Source organism: Sander vitreus, chromosome 18, assembly GCF_031162955.1.
Source record: "Sander vitreus isolate 19-12246 chromosome 18, sanVit1, whole genome shotgun sequence".
NCBI lineage: Eukaryota > Metazoa > Chordata > Actinopteri > Perciformes > Percidae > Sander > Sander vitreus.
In genome coordinates, this window is record NC_135872.1 from 16,494,464 (window position 1) to 16,508,720 (window position 14,257).

The window sequence follows — 14,257 nt, forward strand, 5'->3', positions numbered from 1 at the left end:
ACACATTTTCTTTAGAGATACACCAGTTCTCAGTACTGACTGTTCCCCTCTACACACACACACACACACACACACACACACACACACACACACACTTACTTAAATCCCGATTACCGTGGTGACGAGGCTACCAAAATGCTCGTTAAGATGAGCAGTTGTCATCAGCTGCTCTGAAGTTCCTGCGTGTCGTGTTACCGGATGCTGTGCCACTATTAGACATGTTCCTTTCATGTCTCCTTTGGATCGTTGAGACACGAGAGCCGATGATTGGGCCACATCCTGATGGTTGACTCATTGGTTGGAGCCACATGGTGCCGCTTTCTGATAACTGTTAAGCAGTTTGAAATGTAGTCTGTTAGTCTGTGTTTGGAGTCACTGCAGACATCACTCTTTTCATCAATGCTAATGAAAGAAGATGAATTAATCTGATTACTTTTGGATTACTTTGTTTAAAATCCACACGATTTCCAAATGAACATTATTATTATACTTACTTACTTTTAGTTATACTTACTTATACTTATATTATACTTATATTACTATTTCAACACGTTTACTCTGATTTCACTCTCTTACATCTCTCACAATCAAACATGAAATTCTTTATTTTCTATTATTTTTCAATAGTATTTGAAATACTAATCAAAAAGTCAAATTGACATTACTGAATCTTTATTATGTACACAAAAGGTTGCTTATATCTATCTGGGATGTGAGTGGCATCACCCTGAGATTTAAGGACACCCAGGCACATATATTTCAAGTGTGACTGTCACCAAATGCATCATTAATGTCCCTGTGTTTATGTTTCTGTAGGTGTGCGTCTGGACCGGGTTCGAGGTGGCAGACAGAAGTACAAGAGGAGAATCGACGCTGACAACAGCCCGTATCTGTACCCACAGAATGCCTTGCCTCAAAAAAGAACATGTAAGTGTACACAAAATAACTTACATTGGGCATTGCGAACACGACTGTAATACGGAATTGTTAAGTAGTCAGTCTACTTGATGAATTCCTTTATTGTAGATATCAGAGGCTCTGGTTTTAGCTGTGTTGTGGTCTGCCAGTCCATATCACGCTCTCTGTGATTTTGTCTGTCGTAACAATAATTTTTTATAGCTCGTATTTGCTAGCAAGTTGGCATTAAGTAGTGCCAACATTAGGTTTTTAAATGTGAAACGTGGAAGGCTTTGAATGGCTGTAACGGACTATGTTGCCGTCCTGTGAAAACCATGTATCTCCAAAACCTCAACTTCTCATTAACTAAGAAAAACAGCCCCATTTTCATCTTTTTTACATAATACCATGCATTTTTTTAGATAATCCTGTGGGGTTGTTAAGTTAGAGGTAGGGACGTTTTCTCCACCCATAAAGGAACACTTTATCCCTTTTGATTCAAAATGACCAAATTTGGAGATACATGGTTTTCATTAGACAGCAACTTAACAAATTTCATCAAACTGCCGATGTCTTTGATTGTTTCCGATGGTGTTTGTATGCATGTGCTTTTGTGTAACCGGCTATAATAACTGGTTATATTTAGATAGAGGTGGTTATGATAATAAAAACGTTTACTCTCTCCGTCTCTCTCAGTCATTGTTGGCGGTGCGGTAGAAAACAAGGTGGTGTCTCTGCTGCTCGTGGCCGAGCCAGAGGGCATCTTCGCCATGCCGGACCCCACTGTACCTGAGAGCGACATCAAGGCTCTGACCACGCTGTGCGACCTGGCTGACAGAGAGCTGGTGGTCAACATCGGCTGGGCCAAACACATCCCAGGTACAGTCAGTCAGTCAGTCAGTCAGTCAGTCAAGTCAGGCAGTTGTTTGCTCACACACTGCACCACACACATTACCTCACATTAAGGCTTTAATCAGATCAGAGTGTGTTGTGACTTGTGGTTGCCAAGATGCCCAGAGGAGAGAGGGCATGTTGGCGCGACTCTGTGTTATCCGTCAGTCATCCTCTGTGTGTGTGTGTGTGTGTGTGTGTGTGTGTGTGTGTGTGTGTGTGTGTGCTTGTTTTACTTTATTCGTGGGGTCCAAAAACCGGGGAATACAGTATACTTGTGGGGTCTGCACAGCCTTGTGGGGCCCAAAATGTTGGACCCCACAAGGTTAAAGGGCTGTTTGAGGGTTAAGACTTGGTTTTAGGATTAGGGTTAGAATTAGGTTATGGTTAGGGTGAGGGTAAGGGTTAAGGTTAGGCATTTAGTTGTGATGGTTAAGGTTATGGTAAGGGGCTAGGGAATGCATTATGTCAATGACAGGTCCCCACAAAGATAGTGAAACAAACGTGTGTGTGTGTGTGTGTGTGTGTGTGTGTGTGTGTGTGTGTGTGTGTGTGTGTGTGTGTGTGTGTGTGTGTGTGTGTGTGTGTGCGCGCGCGCTGACCAATGTGTGTTCCTAATATAACATCCAGATGACCAGTGGCCACCTGGAAGTTTTAATTCATTTCTTGGACCGAGGCCGTCTCTGAATTACGGAAATCCTCCTGATACTTGGAACACACTTAGCTTCTCCTCTGACACAGGAACAGCAGAATGTCCAGAGTTTTTTTTTTTCCCTTTGGATGAGAGAGTGGAAAGGAGATGGGAAGTGCATTCTGACAGCTTAGCGGGATTAAAACGCTGGTATGTAGCTACAGTCTGTTGGTGGTTGAAATCGTATGCGGTGGCAACAGACGTTTGCAGGACATTTATTTAATACTTGGCTTTGGAGACCTTCACACTCACAAAAGAAACTGCTCCTGCACTTTTCACACATGGAGATGTGTGTTTTCTTTCTTCTTTCCCATTGCAATCTCACATAGCATAAGTTGATGTCTTACTTTTATTCGACCAACGGTCCAAACCCTAAAGATATTCAGTTTGAAACGATGTAAAACAGAGAAAATCACATTTTAAAAAGCTGGAACAAGAGAATAATAGACAAAAATTACTTTGTTGATCGGTTGTCAAAATTGTGGCCTGATCTATAAATTAAAAGCAGTGGTCTGCCAGGGTTTGGTCATTACCAACGTCTAGCGTGGATCTCAAAGTTTCCAACAGCAAAAGGGTTTATCAATAATGATATGAGTAATTATTTTTTACAGCAATGACCAGTATACTAGAGGCATTATCATCTCTCTCGATTTCTCTTCTGTGCTGTTTTCTCATCGTCTTTTCCCCTCTAACTGAAGCCCTGACTGCTTTATCAGCCGTGGTTATCCACACCCAAAACATCACCAGGGAAACACCTGGGCTTTTTGTTGATGTCCTATCTCTGAAATGCTTACAAAACAAACAAAGCAGGTGTGTGTGTGTGTGTGTGTGTGTGTGTGTGTGTGTGAGTGTGTGAGTGTGTGTGTGTGTGTGTGCTCATGCGCGCGTGCGTGCGTGTGTGTGTACTATATTTGTCCCTGTATTTCTTCTTACAAAGTGGACATGAAGCAACCATTTGAGTGTGTGTTGGTGTTTGGTGTCCCTCATCAGCATTTCCATTGTTCTGTGAGAAAAGGAAGAAGAGCATCTCCTCTTCCCCCCAGGCTGTTGCTGTCTGCCTCTTTCTCCTGTTGACGGCTCTTTACTGTCAACGCACGAGACAGACGGAGTCCGACTGATGGGTGTATTTGTAGCCCTTTTGCCAGTGGAGGGTTTGGCTGGGAGAGCGCCCGTACACACAGCAGATACCCACCTTAGGGGAGAGAGAAAGACAGGGAGCTATGTACTCATCAAACTGCCAAGCTCATTTAACTTAAAGTTATGAAACGCAATGAAAAACAAAACAAAATGCAACAAAAGGCACATTTCAAAACCGAGATCATTAGCAGGCAGTTACGGTTCATGTCAGTGAATTACTGCGAGTTAGATGAGAAGATCGATACCACGCTCATGTCTATACATTAAAAATCAAAGCCGGAGCCGGCAGCTGGTTAGCCTAGCTTAGCATAAAGACTGGAAACGGGGAACAGTTCAAAAAATACAATTTGCTGTATTCCGTCTTTTTTTTTGTTGCTGGACTTGGCCACAGTGAAGATTTCAATAACTTACTGCTTTAGAGATGCTCGTAGGTGGATTTTGTTAGCTAGGCTAGCTCTTTTCAGTCTTTATGCTAAGCTAAGCTAACTGGCTGCTGGCAGAAGCTTCATATTCAACAGGCAGATATGAGTGTGGTATCGATGTCCTCATCTGACTCGACAAGAAAGCAAATACGTGTATTTCCTGATAGATTTGTGGCAATCAATTGATAAGTCCTTCATCATTTAAGTAAATACCAAACATTCTCTGGTTACACCTTTACAAATGCTGGTATTAGCTTCCCTCTGTTTGTAAATATTATAAAACATTACGTATTTTTGGTTGCCTGTCAGACAAAATGTAATACATTATTTTGTGCTCCATTTTCTTTACTTTTAAGATTCTATAGACTAAATCAAATCAAAAATCTAATAATATTTAACTTTATTTATCAAAAAAGGATTTCATTTGGTCAAAGGTACAAAACAAATACACAGAAGCATTTTTTTTTAAATTTAATAGAAAAAGACAAAGGCGGATAAAGAGAAAAAGATAGAAATGAAAAAATGAGGTTGACTCGAGATGAGATGACAGATATCACAAGACAGAAGTTTCAATAACATTGTTCAAGGAACAGATTGAAGAAGTAAAGGAGACCACGGCCGCTCCATTGACACGAGACAAATAAAGAAAGGTAGATAGAAGAGACATACACACAGAGAATAAATATTACAAAAAAAGACTGCACCCTCCTAGCAGCGTAATGGCCATGTCACATCAGCTCAGGATGAGTGGCAGGCCACACGGCCTCCATCGCTGGAAGAACCAGGGTCTTGGGCAAAGTGGCCTGGGCCATCTGAGTTATTTGCCCAGGGGGAGGTGAGTGTGATGGGGCTACTGTCCTGGCTGCTCCCCCTCTTCTGTGTCCGCTCTTATCAGGCAGATTGACGGTCATGTGGTCTGAAGTCTGAGGGCCAGACTGGCAGATGAGCTGGCTAAAGACCAACTGCCCTCTTTGCTTTTGGCTTTGTTTGAGTCTGTGCTGCAAGTTGGCTGTCAAATGTGTGTGTTAAAAATGACTGTGGTGTGACTGGCTGTGCGTTGCGGTTGATATAAGACAACTAATGCCGCGAGAGAATTTTCCCCAAATGTCAGCACTCCTTTTTGCTCCCAGTGCCCTTTGCTTCTTTCCTTTAAAACATGCTCTTTTCTCTTTATTGAAGGTTTAACTTCTATTTGTCTGTAAAATCTATCAATATATTGCCTGGGATTTCATCACACAGGCACAAACACACACACTCACACAGGCCTCTGTCCCTGATCAATGGTCAAGTGCCAGAATACTGATCCCTATCGACCAATGAAATTGTACACAGACAGCGTTTCCAATCAATCAGGGAGCGATAGTGGGGAAGTGGGCGCCACTGACGTCCTCGTGGTGATTGTAAAGCGCAGTGCATCCTGATAACAATCACCGATGGTGTCAAAAACACAAACGCCTCCCCCTCCTGCCCTCGCTCTGTAAAATTATCTGTTTTAATTATAGTAAACGTGTGTGTATGGTTTATGTGGGGAACGTGAGGAGGTTTAATCATGCTCCTGTGGGGTGTAATTGTCAATCAAAGTGGGTGTGTCCCACAGAGTGTAATTAAATTCACCCCCTGTTCCATCCCTCTGTCCTTTGTCATTCCCTTTGCAGTGTGGTCTTCTTATGAGGGAATCTGTATCATCATGATATTATTATACTGAATACACATATACATATTATTAATCATGGAAACTATGGGAAATGAAGTAGCAGGTTGAGGGAATTTGGATACAAGAAATAATTTAACCACATTATTTAAAGGAGTTGTACAGCAATTTTGTAATGCCATTTCATAAAGTTGAGCGATTTGCGAGGGACATTTTAAAAGAAGAATTTGTGCAGCAGAGGCTGATATATCCCGACTTTTGGTCCCTTGTATGAGTAAGACTCTTTAAAAACGCTCGATCCTACAATTCCCATAATGCAACCTAATAGCATCTTTAATTAGACTTTAAATGCCCACTTCTTTCAAACTCCATACCCAAGTCTATAAAGCAGGTTTTCTGTGAAATATTTGCAGCCTCACGCCCTAACCAAGATGATATTATACAGTTGTTTTTACAGGCCTAGTAGGACTGACCATGACAAGTAAACTGATCTGAATGCATCACTATGCGGAGTTCCCCTTTTACATTCTTTCTTTTCTGCATCCCAAGTAACTGGTTCATTTTGATCCTCTCGTTTCTCTAGGCTTCCCCTCCCTCTCTCTGGCTGACCAGATGAGTCTACTGCAGAGCGGCTGGATGGAGATTTTGATTCTTCGAGTGGTGTTCCGCTCGCTGGCCTTGGAGGACAAGCTGGTGTACGCTGAGGACTACATCATGGACGAGGAGCAGTCGAAGCTGGCTGGGCTGTTCGACCTCAACAACGCCATCCTGCAGCTGGTGAAGAAGTATAAAGCCATGGGGCTGGAGAAGGAGGAGTTTGTGGTCCTCAAGGCTATCGCGCTCGCTAACTCAGGTATTAAGTTAGGCATTATAAGGCTCTTAGGCTCTGTATCGCCACAAGTTTTAGCCATGATAGCATGTGGCTCTATGGATGGCAATGTCTGTCGTTTGGTCCGCAGATTTGGTCCTGACTAAAACAATATTTCACAACAACTATTGTATCAATTGCCATGAAACTATGTACTAGTGAGGCTAAATGAAGCTTCGTGAACCATTTTCTTTATATTTGGAGCACACTAGAGGGTTCAACCCTTTATTGAACAGAGAGCGCCATCTAGTGGGCTCGGAAAATAAAGAAAAGGCTTCAGGGAGCTTCATGGAGCTTCATTTGGCCATCACTATAATGTACAGACATGCATGGTCCCCAGAGAATGAATCCTAATAACTTTGGTGATCCCCTGACTCATATTTAATTGCTTGACATACCTTAATTCCTCAATTGCATCTCTCCTTATAGACTCCATGCAAATTGAGGACTCTGAGGCAGTCCAGAGACTCCAGGACGTCCTTCACGGGGCCCTACAGGACCACGAGGCCACCCACCACCCAGAGGACCCTCGGCGGGTCGGCAAACTGATCATGACCCTCCCTCTCCTCCGTCAGACGGCTGCTCGTGCTGTCCAGCACTTCTGCAGCATCAAACAGGACGGCCGTGTGCCCATGCACAAACTGTTCCTCGAACTGCTGGAAGCCAAAGCCTGACCCGAACACAGTCAGCCATCAGCCTGGTCCTGCCCCCTGACAGCAGCGGGTTAGGATGACAGGGAGTGAAGGATAACGGGTAATGGTGGGGTTTGACACTATGTATTTTTCCATTTCAGCTTTGACAAGTTTTGAATCTGCAATCGCCAGGAAGTATGTTCTGTAGGCAAGCAGATGGGACAGTTTTAGAGCAAAATCCTTCCTACTCCCAATGAAAGTTTGAATGGAGCAGTTTAATTTGCATTTAGTGTCTCCTTCACATTGTCATCTTTGCTGTTTGTGACACTAATTTAAGCACGTTGACCTGCTTCGAAAGTTCGAAGGCAGACGGACAGGGAGCATTAAAGCAGAAGAAATCGCCTTCTAGAGATATTTACAGTAACATGCCAAAAGTAGAGCTTCTTTTGTCAAATGACCACCTGGTACTTGAAGATCCTCATGGATTATTTCATCTGTCTTGAAGCCTGTTAATCTGCATTCTAGAGCCTTTTGATGATTTGATATTGTTTTCCTTTTTTTTGTATAGAAAGGTAAATGTGTCCTAAGAGGTAAGTCTTGCCAAAGAGTAAAGACTCATACTTTTAATACCAGCATATGGCCACAATAATATAATATGGCCTATAAGACATTTCATGTAAACCTGCATCCCTGCTGTGTTGTGTAATCTAAAAGTATCTATTCAGTACATTCATATATAAATGATTAAAGGGAAGCTATTAAATCTCATAAAACAATAACTGGCCTCCTGATTTTATTAGAAAACGTCAGGGAAATAGTACTTCATGATACATGATACAATTGTACGATAGCAAAGTGATATTTATTTAAAAGTGGCTCTGTTCGTTTGCTGTTTTTTTTATTTACTAATGTGGCATTAATGAAGAGTAGATTAAAGCAATTACAGTGGATAATAATTTTTTTAAAGATTTTTAAATATTTAAATGAATACTTTTTTTACTAGCTTCTCTGCTACAGCACTGATACCTATGTGTACCATATCATGAAATTCAAGGCAACATGATTACTATTGGAGTGCGTACTTGAAGATCATAATGTTGTAGAGTTGTGCTAGACACGTAGATATAACTTTAACTATGTAAAATGGCTGCCATACTGTATAATCTGGATTAGCGAGGCATTTGATGTCTTTTCTACTGTAGAAGTCTATGTGTAGGATGAAATTTGTGCACACATTTTTCCTTTTAGCCGTAACGTTTGGGGAAACTGGTGATGGCGCTCTGTTAATCTGTTAGTGTGTTTTGTGTGAAGAGTAGTTATATCTGAAATTTGTCTTTTTTTTTCTTCGCACACATTAAATGAAGGGATGAAACTTGGAAGGAAATTCAGTACAATGAATAAAACGTCTTGCTCCTTTATTTTACTCAAGGTACTGTGGCGCTACAATGTGCATATTTTTGTGACAAGATGATTAAGTGTATGTACTGTACGTTTTGCTGTATATATGTCATGTCTTATGCCAACAGAGATGTTTGAAGATGCAAATAAGCTTTGGTGGATGAGCTGTGCCGTGCTATTTCATTCTCAGGTGGATTCTTGGGCAATAAAGATGATCCCCTTAATGCAAAGCTCATATCATCTCAGTGTCGTCTTTCTCAATAAAGAGAAGAAAGGGCTGTGAAACAAATTCATTAAGAGCTGGTAAGTGGCTGCAGTCAATTCTGCACTGTATGACAATGGACTGTCATTTCCACGTAAGGCCCATAATGGCACATTTAGGCCATCACAGCCCAGTTGGATGGAGATTTATAATTAATAGCTATAATGTAATGAAGTACAACAGTGGCTCCGGGGAGTGCTGGTCATCAGATGCCTGTTGAGGCTGACGGAAGCAAAGGCGGTCGACTCATTGCCCTATCATACAACCATCCTGAGAAAGGAAACTCCCTTTCAACACATAGTTTTAGGTAAAAAGTAATAACATTTTGGTAACACTTCACTTAAACCCCCTATTTAGCCTTAATAAGCAGTATATAAACACTTAATACATTGTTTATAACACTAGTTGTAAGCAAATAATAATAATAATAACTTTTATTTATATAGCGCCTTTCAAGAAACCCAAGGACACTTTACAGAATTACTGTGGCTAAGCTAAAGGAGGTTGTAGGCTGTGGTAAACAGGTGGTGTTTCAGGAGTTTTTTTAAATGTCCAGGGATGTAGCATTTTGGACATTTGCAGGGAGGGTGTTCCAGAGGGATGGGGCTGCAACACTAAAGGCTTTGTCTCCAAAGATACAGAGTCTGGGGTGGGGAATGGAGAGCAGGCCAGCGTCTGAGGACCGCAGGTTTCGGGGTGGGGTGTATGGATGGAGGAGGTCGGAGAGGTACTGTGGGGCCAGGGCATGGAGGGACTTGTAGGTGAGAAGGAGGATTTTTATATGTGATGCGAGACTTAATTGGGAGCCAGTGAAGGTGGATAAGGGTTGGGGTGATGTGCTGCCAGGTCTTGGTGTGGGTGAGGACCTTGGTGGCAGAGTTTTGGACATACTGGAGCCTGTTTAGGGTTTTGCTGGGGACCCCAGACAGGACTCCATTGCAGTAGTCCAAACGGGAGGTAATGAAAGCATGTATGAGGGTTTCTGCCACGGAGTCAGAGAGCGATGGCTGGAGTCTGGAGATTTTTAGATGAAAAAAGGCGGATTTGGTGATGGATTTGATGTGAGTATGGAAAGAGAGGGTGGAGTCCAGGATTACACCAAGGTTGTGGACCTCAGAGGATGGGCAGATGACGCACCCATCAACATCCAGGATGAGATCTCCAACCTTCTGGAGCAGCACCTTGGGGGCCACAACCAAGAGCTCTGTTTTATTACATTTACATACATTATTACATACTCTGTTTTAAATACATAAATAATATTTGCTCAACGTATTTTGTTACATATAATATAGTAATGGTGCAATGTAATAGTAGTAATAATACTGTATAATACTACTAATAATAATAGTATACTATAGCAGAATATCAATGTATATAATATTATATGGTATATGAATAGTGAGTCTAGTTTAATATATAAAAATATATCACACATACAATGTCTTGTGAGCATGTTTGTATACAGTACAAGAGAGGAGATGAGAGGAGAGGAGACAATGCCAGCAAAACCTGAAGAATAAAGATGGATGAATAGATAGAAAGACAAATCCAAATCCAAGTCAACCCATTTGTCCTTTATCCCCCCTCATCCGTCAGCAGATAAATAATCTCCCTATTTTCCCGTGGTTAAAACTCACGGAGTGCACCGAGGGATTTGGAACCGGCTGGAGATGTTTCACCACATCAGCCGTCAATAAGTGAGTTAGTGATCTTGAGTGATATATCCCGGTATGTCCCTCTCCTTAAATGAGTTGGTATGTGTCTAGCGGCCGTGTCGCCCAGACACCTTGGTGATGGATGGGGCCCTGAGGAGATGGGCTGTAAAAAAAAGGCTGATTCTGGCACTCAAGGGTGAGATCACTTCCTCAATAAAAAACCATTGTCCCGAATCATCACAGCAAGGTATGAATGCTGATTAGGGTATTAGACTGAGGAGAGCTCTTCTGTAAAAATAAATCAAATGAGCAGTTAGTTAATGTGGGGGGCCCCCTCTTATAAAGGGGTGGTGATGTCTGGAACTGGGGATTGATCGCTACAGATTCAAAGAAAGTGTTAAATAATCACTTTGTTTTGGTATAATTATTATGGAGCAACATTGCGTTCAAACATTTAGTTGTGCGTCTTGTGTTGCAGGAACTGTCTTTATGTTTAGCTGAGTTTCACCACAAAGAATGGCCCTAAAATGGCCACGCTGAGCCCACATTTTCAAGGTGATGTCATCCTTGAAAATAAAATAATGCAATGATTATTATTATCAGGATTTCCTAACCTGCTCAAGTGTGTTTTTGTTCTGATTAACAGCTTTTGTTTGTTATCCTACTATCCAAAAGTAATTAAAACAACTTTATTTCTAATGGAGTTTGGAACGCTGACGCTACTAGAGTGAACATGCCTTCACTGGATCAGGAGTCTAAGGAATTCGTCATAAAACTGATAAAATAAATATTGGAATATGAGTTACATGTTACATTTAAAACTCTTTAACACTTTCCACCGTTCATCAGGAGTTTTTCTACAAAGTTACTGCATCAAACATTTCAGTCCAAAAAATCTCCTTTGGACATGTTAGACATATAAAAATACTGTGCTTTAAAAAGAATATATATATATATATTTTTTTTTTTAACAGAAGATTTTGATTAACTAAAAAAGTCCCTCACTGAAAAAGCCAGCATCTATGAATATGCGTATATTCAATATTTTTAAAAGTGTTCTGCTTGTTTGCTTATTGAACCATAATTGACTTCCAGACTAGTTGTGATGTCACAGATCCTGCTTGCATGAATGCGTCTTAAATTCTCATTAAAGGTGAGCACAGCCTTCTGGTGTTAAACTCTACATACATTGTTCTGCATAGTGAGGGTCAAATGAAGTGACAAAGAGAAATCACATTTTTTAGGGAAAGGGGGCTTTATATGTTATAATAAAATATATCTGGGCGCTCCATTGTCAAGTACACCATTATAGTTAATGTTTAATTTAGGACTTTTGAGGTAGAAGAAGAAAACAAGACTGCAAAACATCCCAGGATTCCACCCCTAAGTTGCTCACATGTTTGAAAGTTTTATGGCGTCCTGCAGCACTACCATGTACACCCTGACAAACTGTTACTAAATATGCTACTGCACCTCCTGCCTGTCCTCTCAAGCATTCCTCCACAGCAGATGAACAACAATATCTGTACAGTTAGAGATCACTTGAGGACGACGCAGAAAGAAAGTGACTTTTTTGCACATCGGGGCCTTCAGCCCAACTGTGCTGCTTTATCCTGATAGGGAAGACAAAAAGAGTGTTTAGTTTATGTATTTTTGAACATGCATGCACATGCACAACTGGGACTTGCATATTGGGTTTCTTCTCTGCTGCTTTTGAGTCATTGTACCATACACAGCAGCTGCTGCTGAGCGCCACCATGTGGTTATACAGCTCATTGCAAGGAACACCAATCTGCTTTAGGAATGAGGACATTTTATTCACAAAACAGTTAAAACCCAGATTATGTATAAAGGTCTTTGCAAGCTACAGAGAGGGCTTTTAAAAGGAGTATTCACCCTAAAACTCTCTGCTAAATATTTGCATGAAGTCAAATCTCACCCATAACTTTTAAAATATTCACAGTTAACACATTAATATAACTTTAAAAGCCATATAGCAAAAAACTGAAACCAGAAATTCAAGTAAATATACTTGCACTCATAAGTGACTTCAAAAAAGTGATGGTTTGGTTTGATTCTTTATAAAGAGGCCATAACAGTCATGATATAGTATGTTGAAATAGTCTTTAAAAATTAATAGTATTGTATGTTGATAAAAGTGATAAAAAGTCATAGTATAGTATGTCGAAAAAAGTAATTGCATAGTAGGTTGATAAAAGTGATAAAAAGTAATCGTATTGTGTGTCAAAAAAGTGATAAAAAGTCATAGTATAGTATGTTGAAATAAGTGATAAAAAAGTTATAGTACAGTATATAGAAACAAATTCATGTTATGTTAAAAAAAGTCATAATACATGTGATAAATGTGAAATAAGTGATAAAAAACATTATAGTATAGTATGTCGAAAAAAGTCATAGTATGTTGAAAAAGTCATAGGATAGTATGTCAAAAAAGTGATGAAAAAGTAATTATATAGTATGTTGAAAAATACATTAAAAAGTAATTATATAGTATGTTGAAAAATACATTAAAAAGTCACAGTATGGTATGTTGAAAAAAGTAATTGCATAGTATATTGAAAAAGTGATTAAAAAAAAGTCATTGTATAGGATGTCAAAAAAATGATAAAGTCATAGCACATAGTATAGTATTTTGAAAAAAGTTATAGAAAAGTCATAATATAGTACGTCTAAAAAAAGTGATTAAAAAGTCTAGGTATAGTCAAATATATTCATATGCAAACCACTGAGTCACCGTGCCACCAAATAGCTTACGTTGAAAACAGTCACAGCATAGTATGTCAAGAAAAGTCATAGTATAGTATGTTGAAAATGGGGTAAAAAAGTCATAGCATAGTATGTCGAAAAATTAATGGTATAGTAGGCCAGAGAAAGTCTGGAAGAACATGAAAACTCCTGGGGTGGGGATCAATCCAAGGGTGAGAGTCTGCAGTGCCTTTGGTGATGCCATTTGGAGCAATGCTAACCACTTAGACACTGTGCCACTGAATAAAGCGTGTTGAAAACATATTAAGTCATATTATGGTATATCGAAAAAAGTGAAAAAAGGTCAAAGTAGCCTATAGTATGCCAAAAAAAGTCATAGTATAGTACATTGAAAAAAGTCATAGTATAGCATGTTGATAAGAAGTGATACAAAAAAAGTCATCGTGTTGTATGTCAAAAAAAGTGATTACAAAAAATCATGGTATAGTATGTAAAAAAAAAAGGGGATAAAAAACATCATGATATAGTATGTCGAAAAAAGTAATAAAAAAGTCATAGTACAGTATATCGAAAAAAGTCATAGTATAGTGTGTCGAAAAAAGGGTAAAAAAGTCATAGTACAGTATGTCAAAAATAGTCATAGTATGTCGAAAAAAGTGACAGTATAGTATGTCAAAGAAAGTCTGGAAGAACATGCAAACTCCACACAAAAACTGCTAGCCCAGACTTGAGAATAGAACCTGACTCAGAGTCTGGATTTCCTACATGCTGGTGTTAAGTGGAGCAGTGTTAACCACTAAACCACCATGCCACCAACATGTTAGGTTGAAAACAGAGAACATGTATGTCGAAAAAAGTGATAAAAACGTCATGTTAAAGTATCTAGAAAAAAGTAATAAAAAAGTAAAGTACAGCATGTCGAAAAAAGTGATAAAAAAGTCTTAGTATAGCATATAAAAAAAAGTGATTAAAGAAGTCATAGTATAGTATGTAGAAAAAAGTGACAAAAAAGTCATAGTATAG

At 39.8% G+C, this 14,257-nt stretch overlaps 1 protein-coding gene across 3 annotated transcripts in view; it reads left to right on the plus strand.

Moving 5' to 3' along the window:
• Nucleotides 1–8,822, plus strand: part of LOC144533055 (estrogen-related receptor gamma-like) — a 28,655-nt gene extending 19,833 nt beyond the window's left edge. For all 3 annotated transcript variants that reach the window (XM_078274150.1, XM_078274148.1, XM_078274149.1), the window contains exons 5-8: nt 817–927; nt 1,594–1,776; nt 6,273–6,542; nt 6,987–8,822. In XM_078274150.1, the coding sequence (XP_078130276.1) occupies nt 817–927; nt 1,594–1,776; nt 6,273–6,542; nt 6,987–7,231 (809 nt within the window). In that variant the 3' untranslated portion in view covers nt 7,232–8,822. The remainder of the gene's footprint in view (nt 1–816; nt 928–1,593; nt 1,777–6,272; nt 6,543–6,986) is intronic.
• Nucleotides 8,823–14,257: the final 5,435 nt, after the last annotated feature.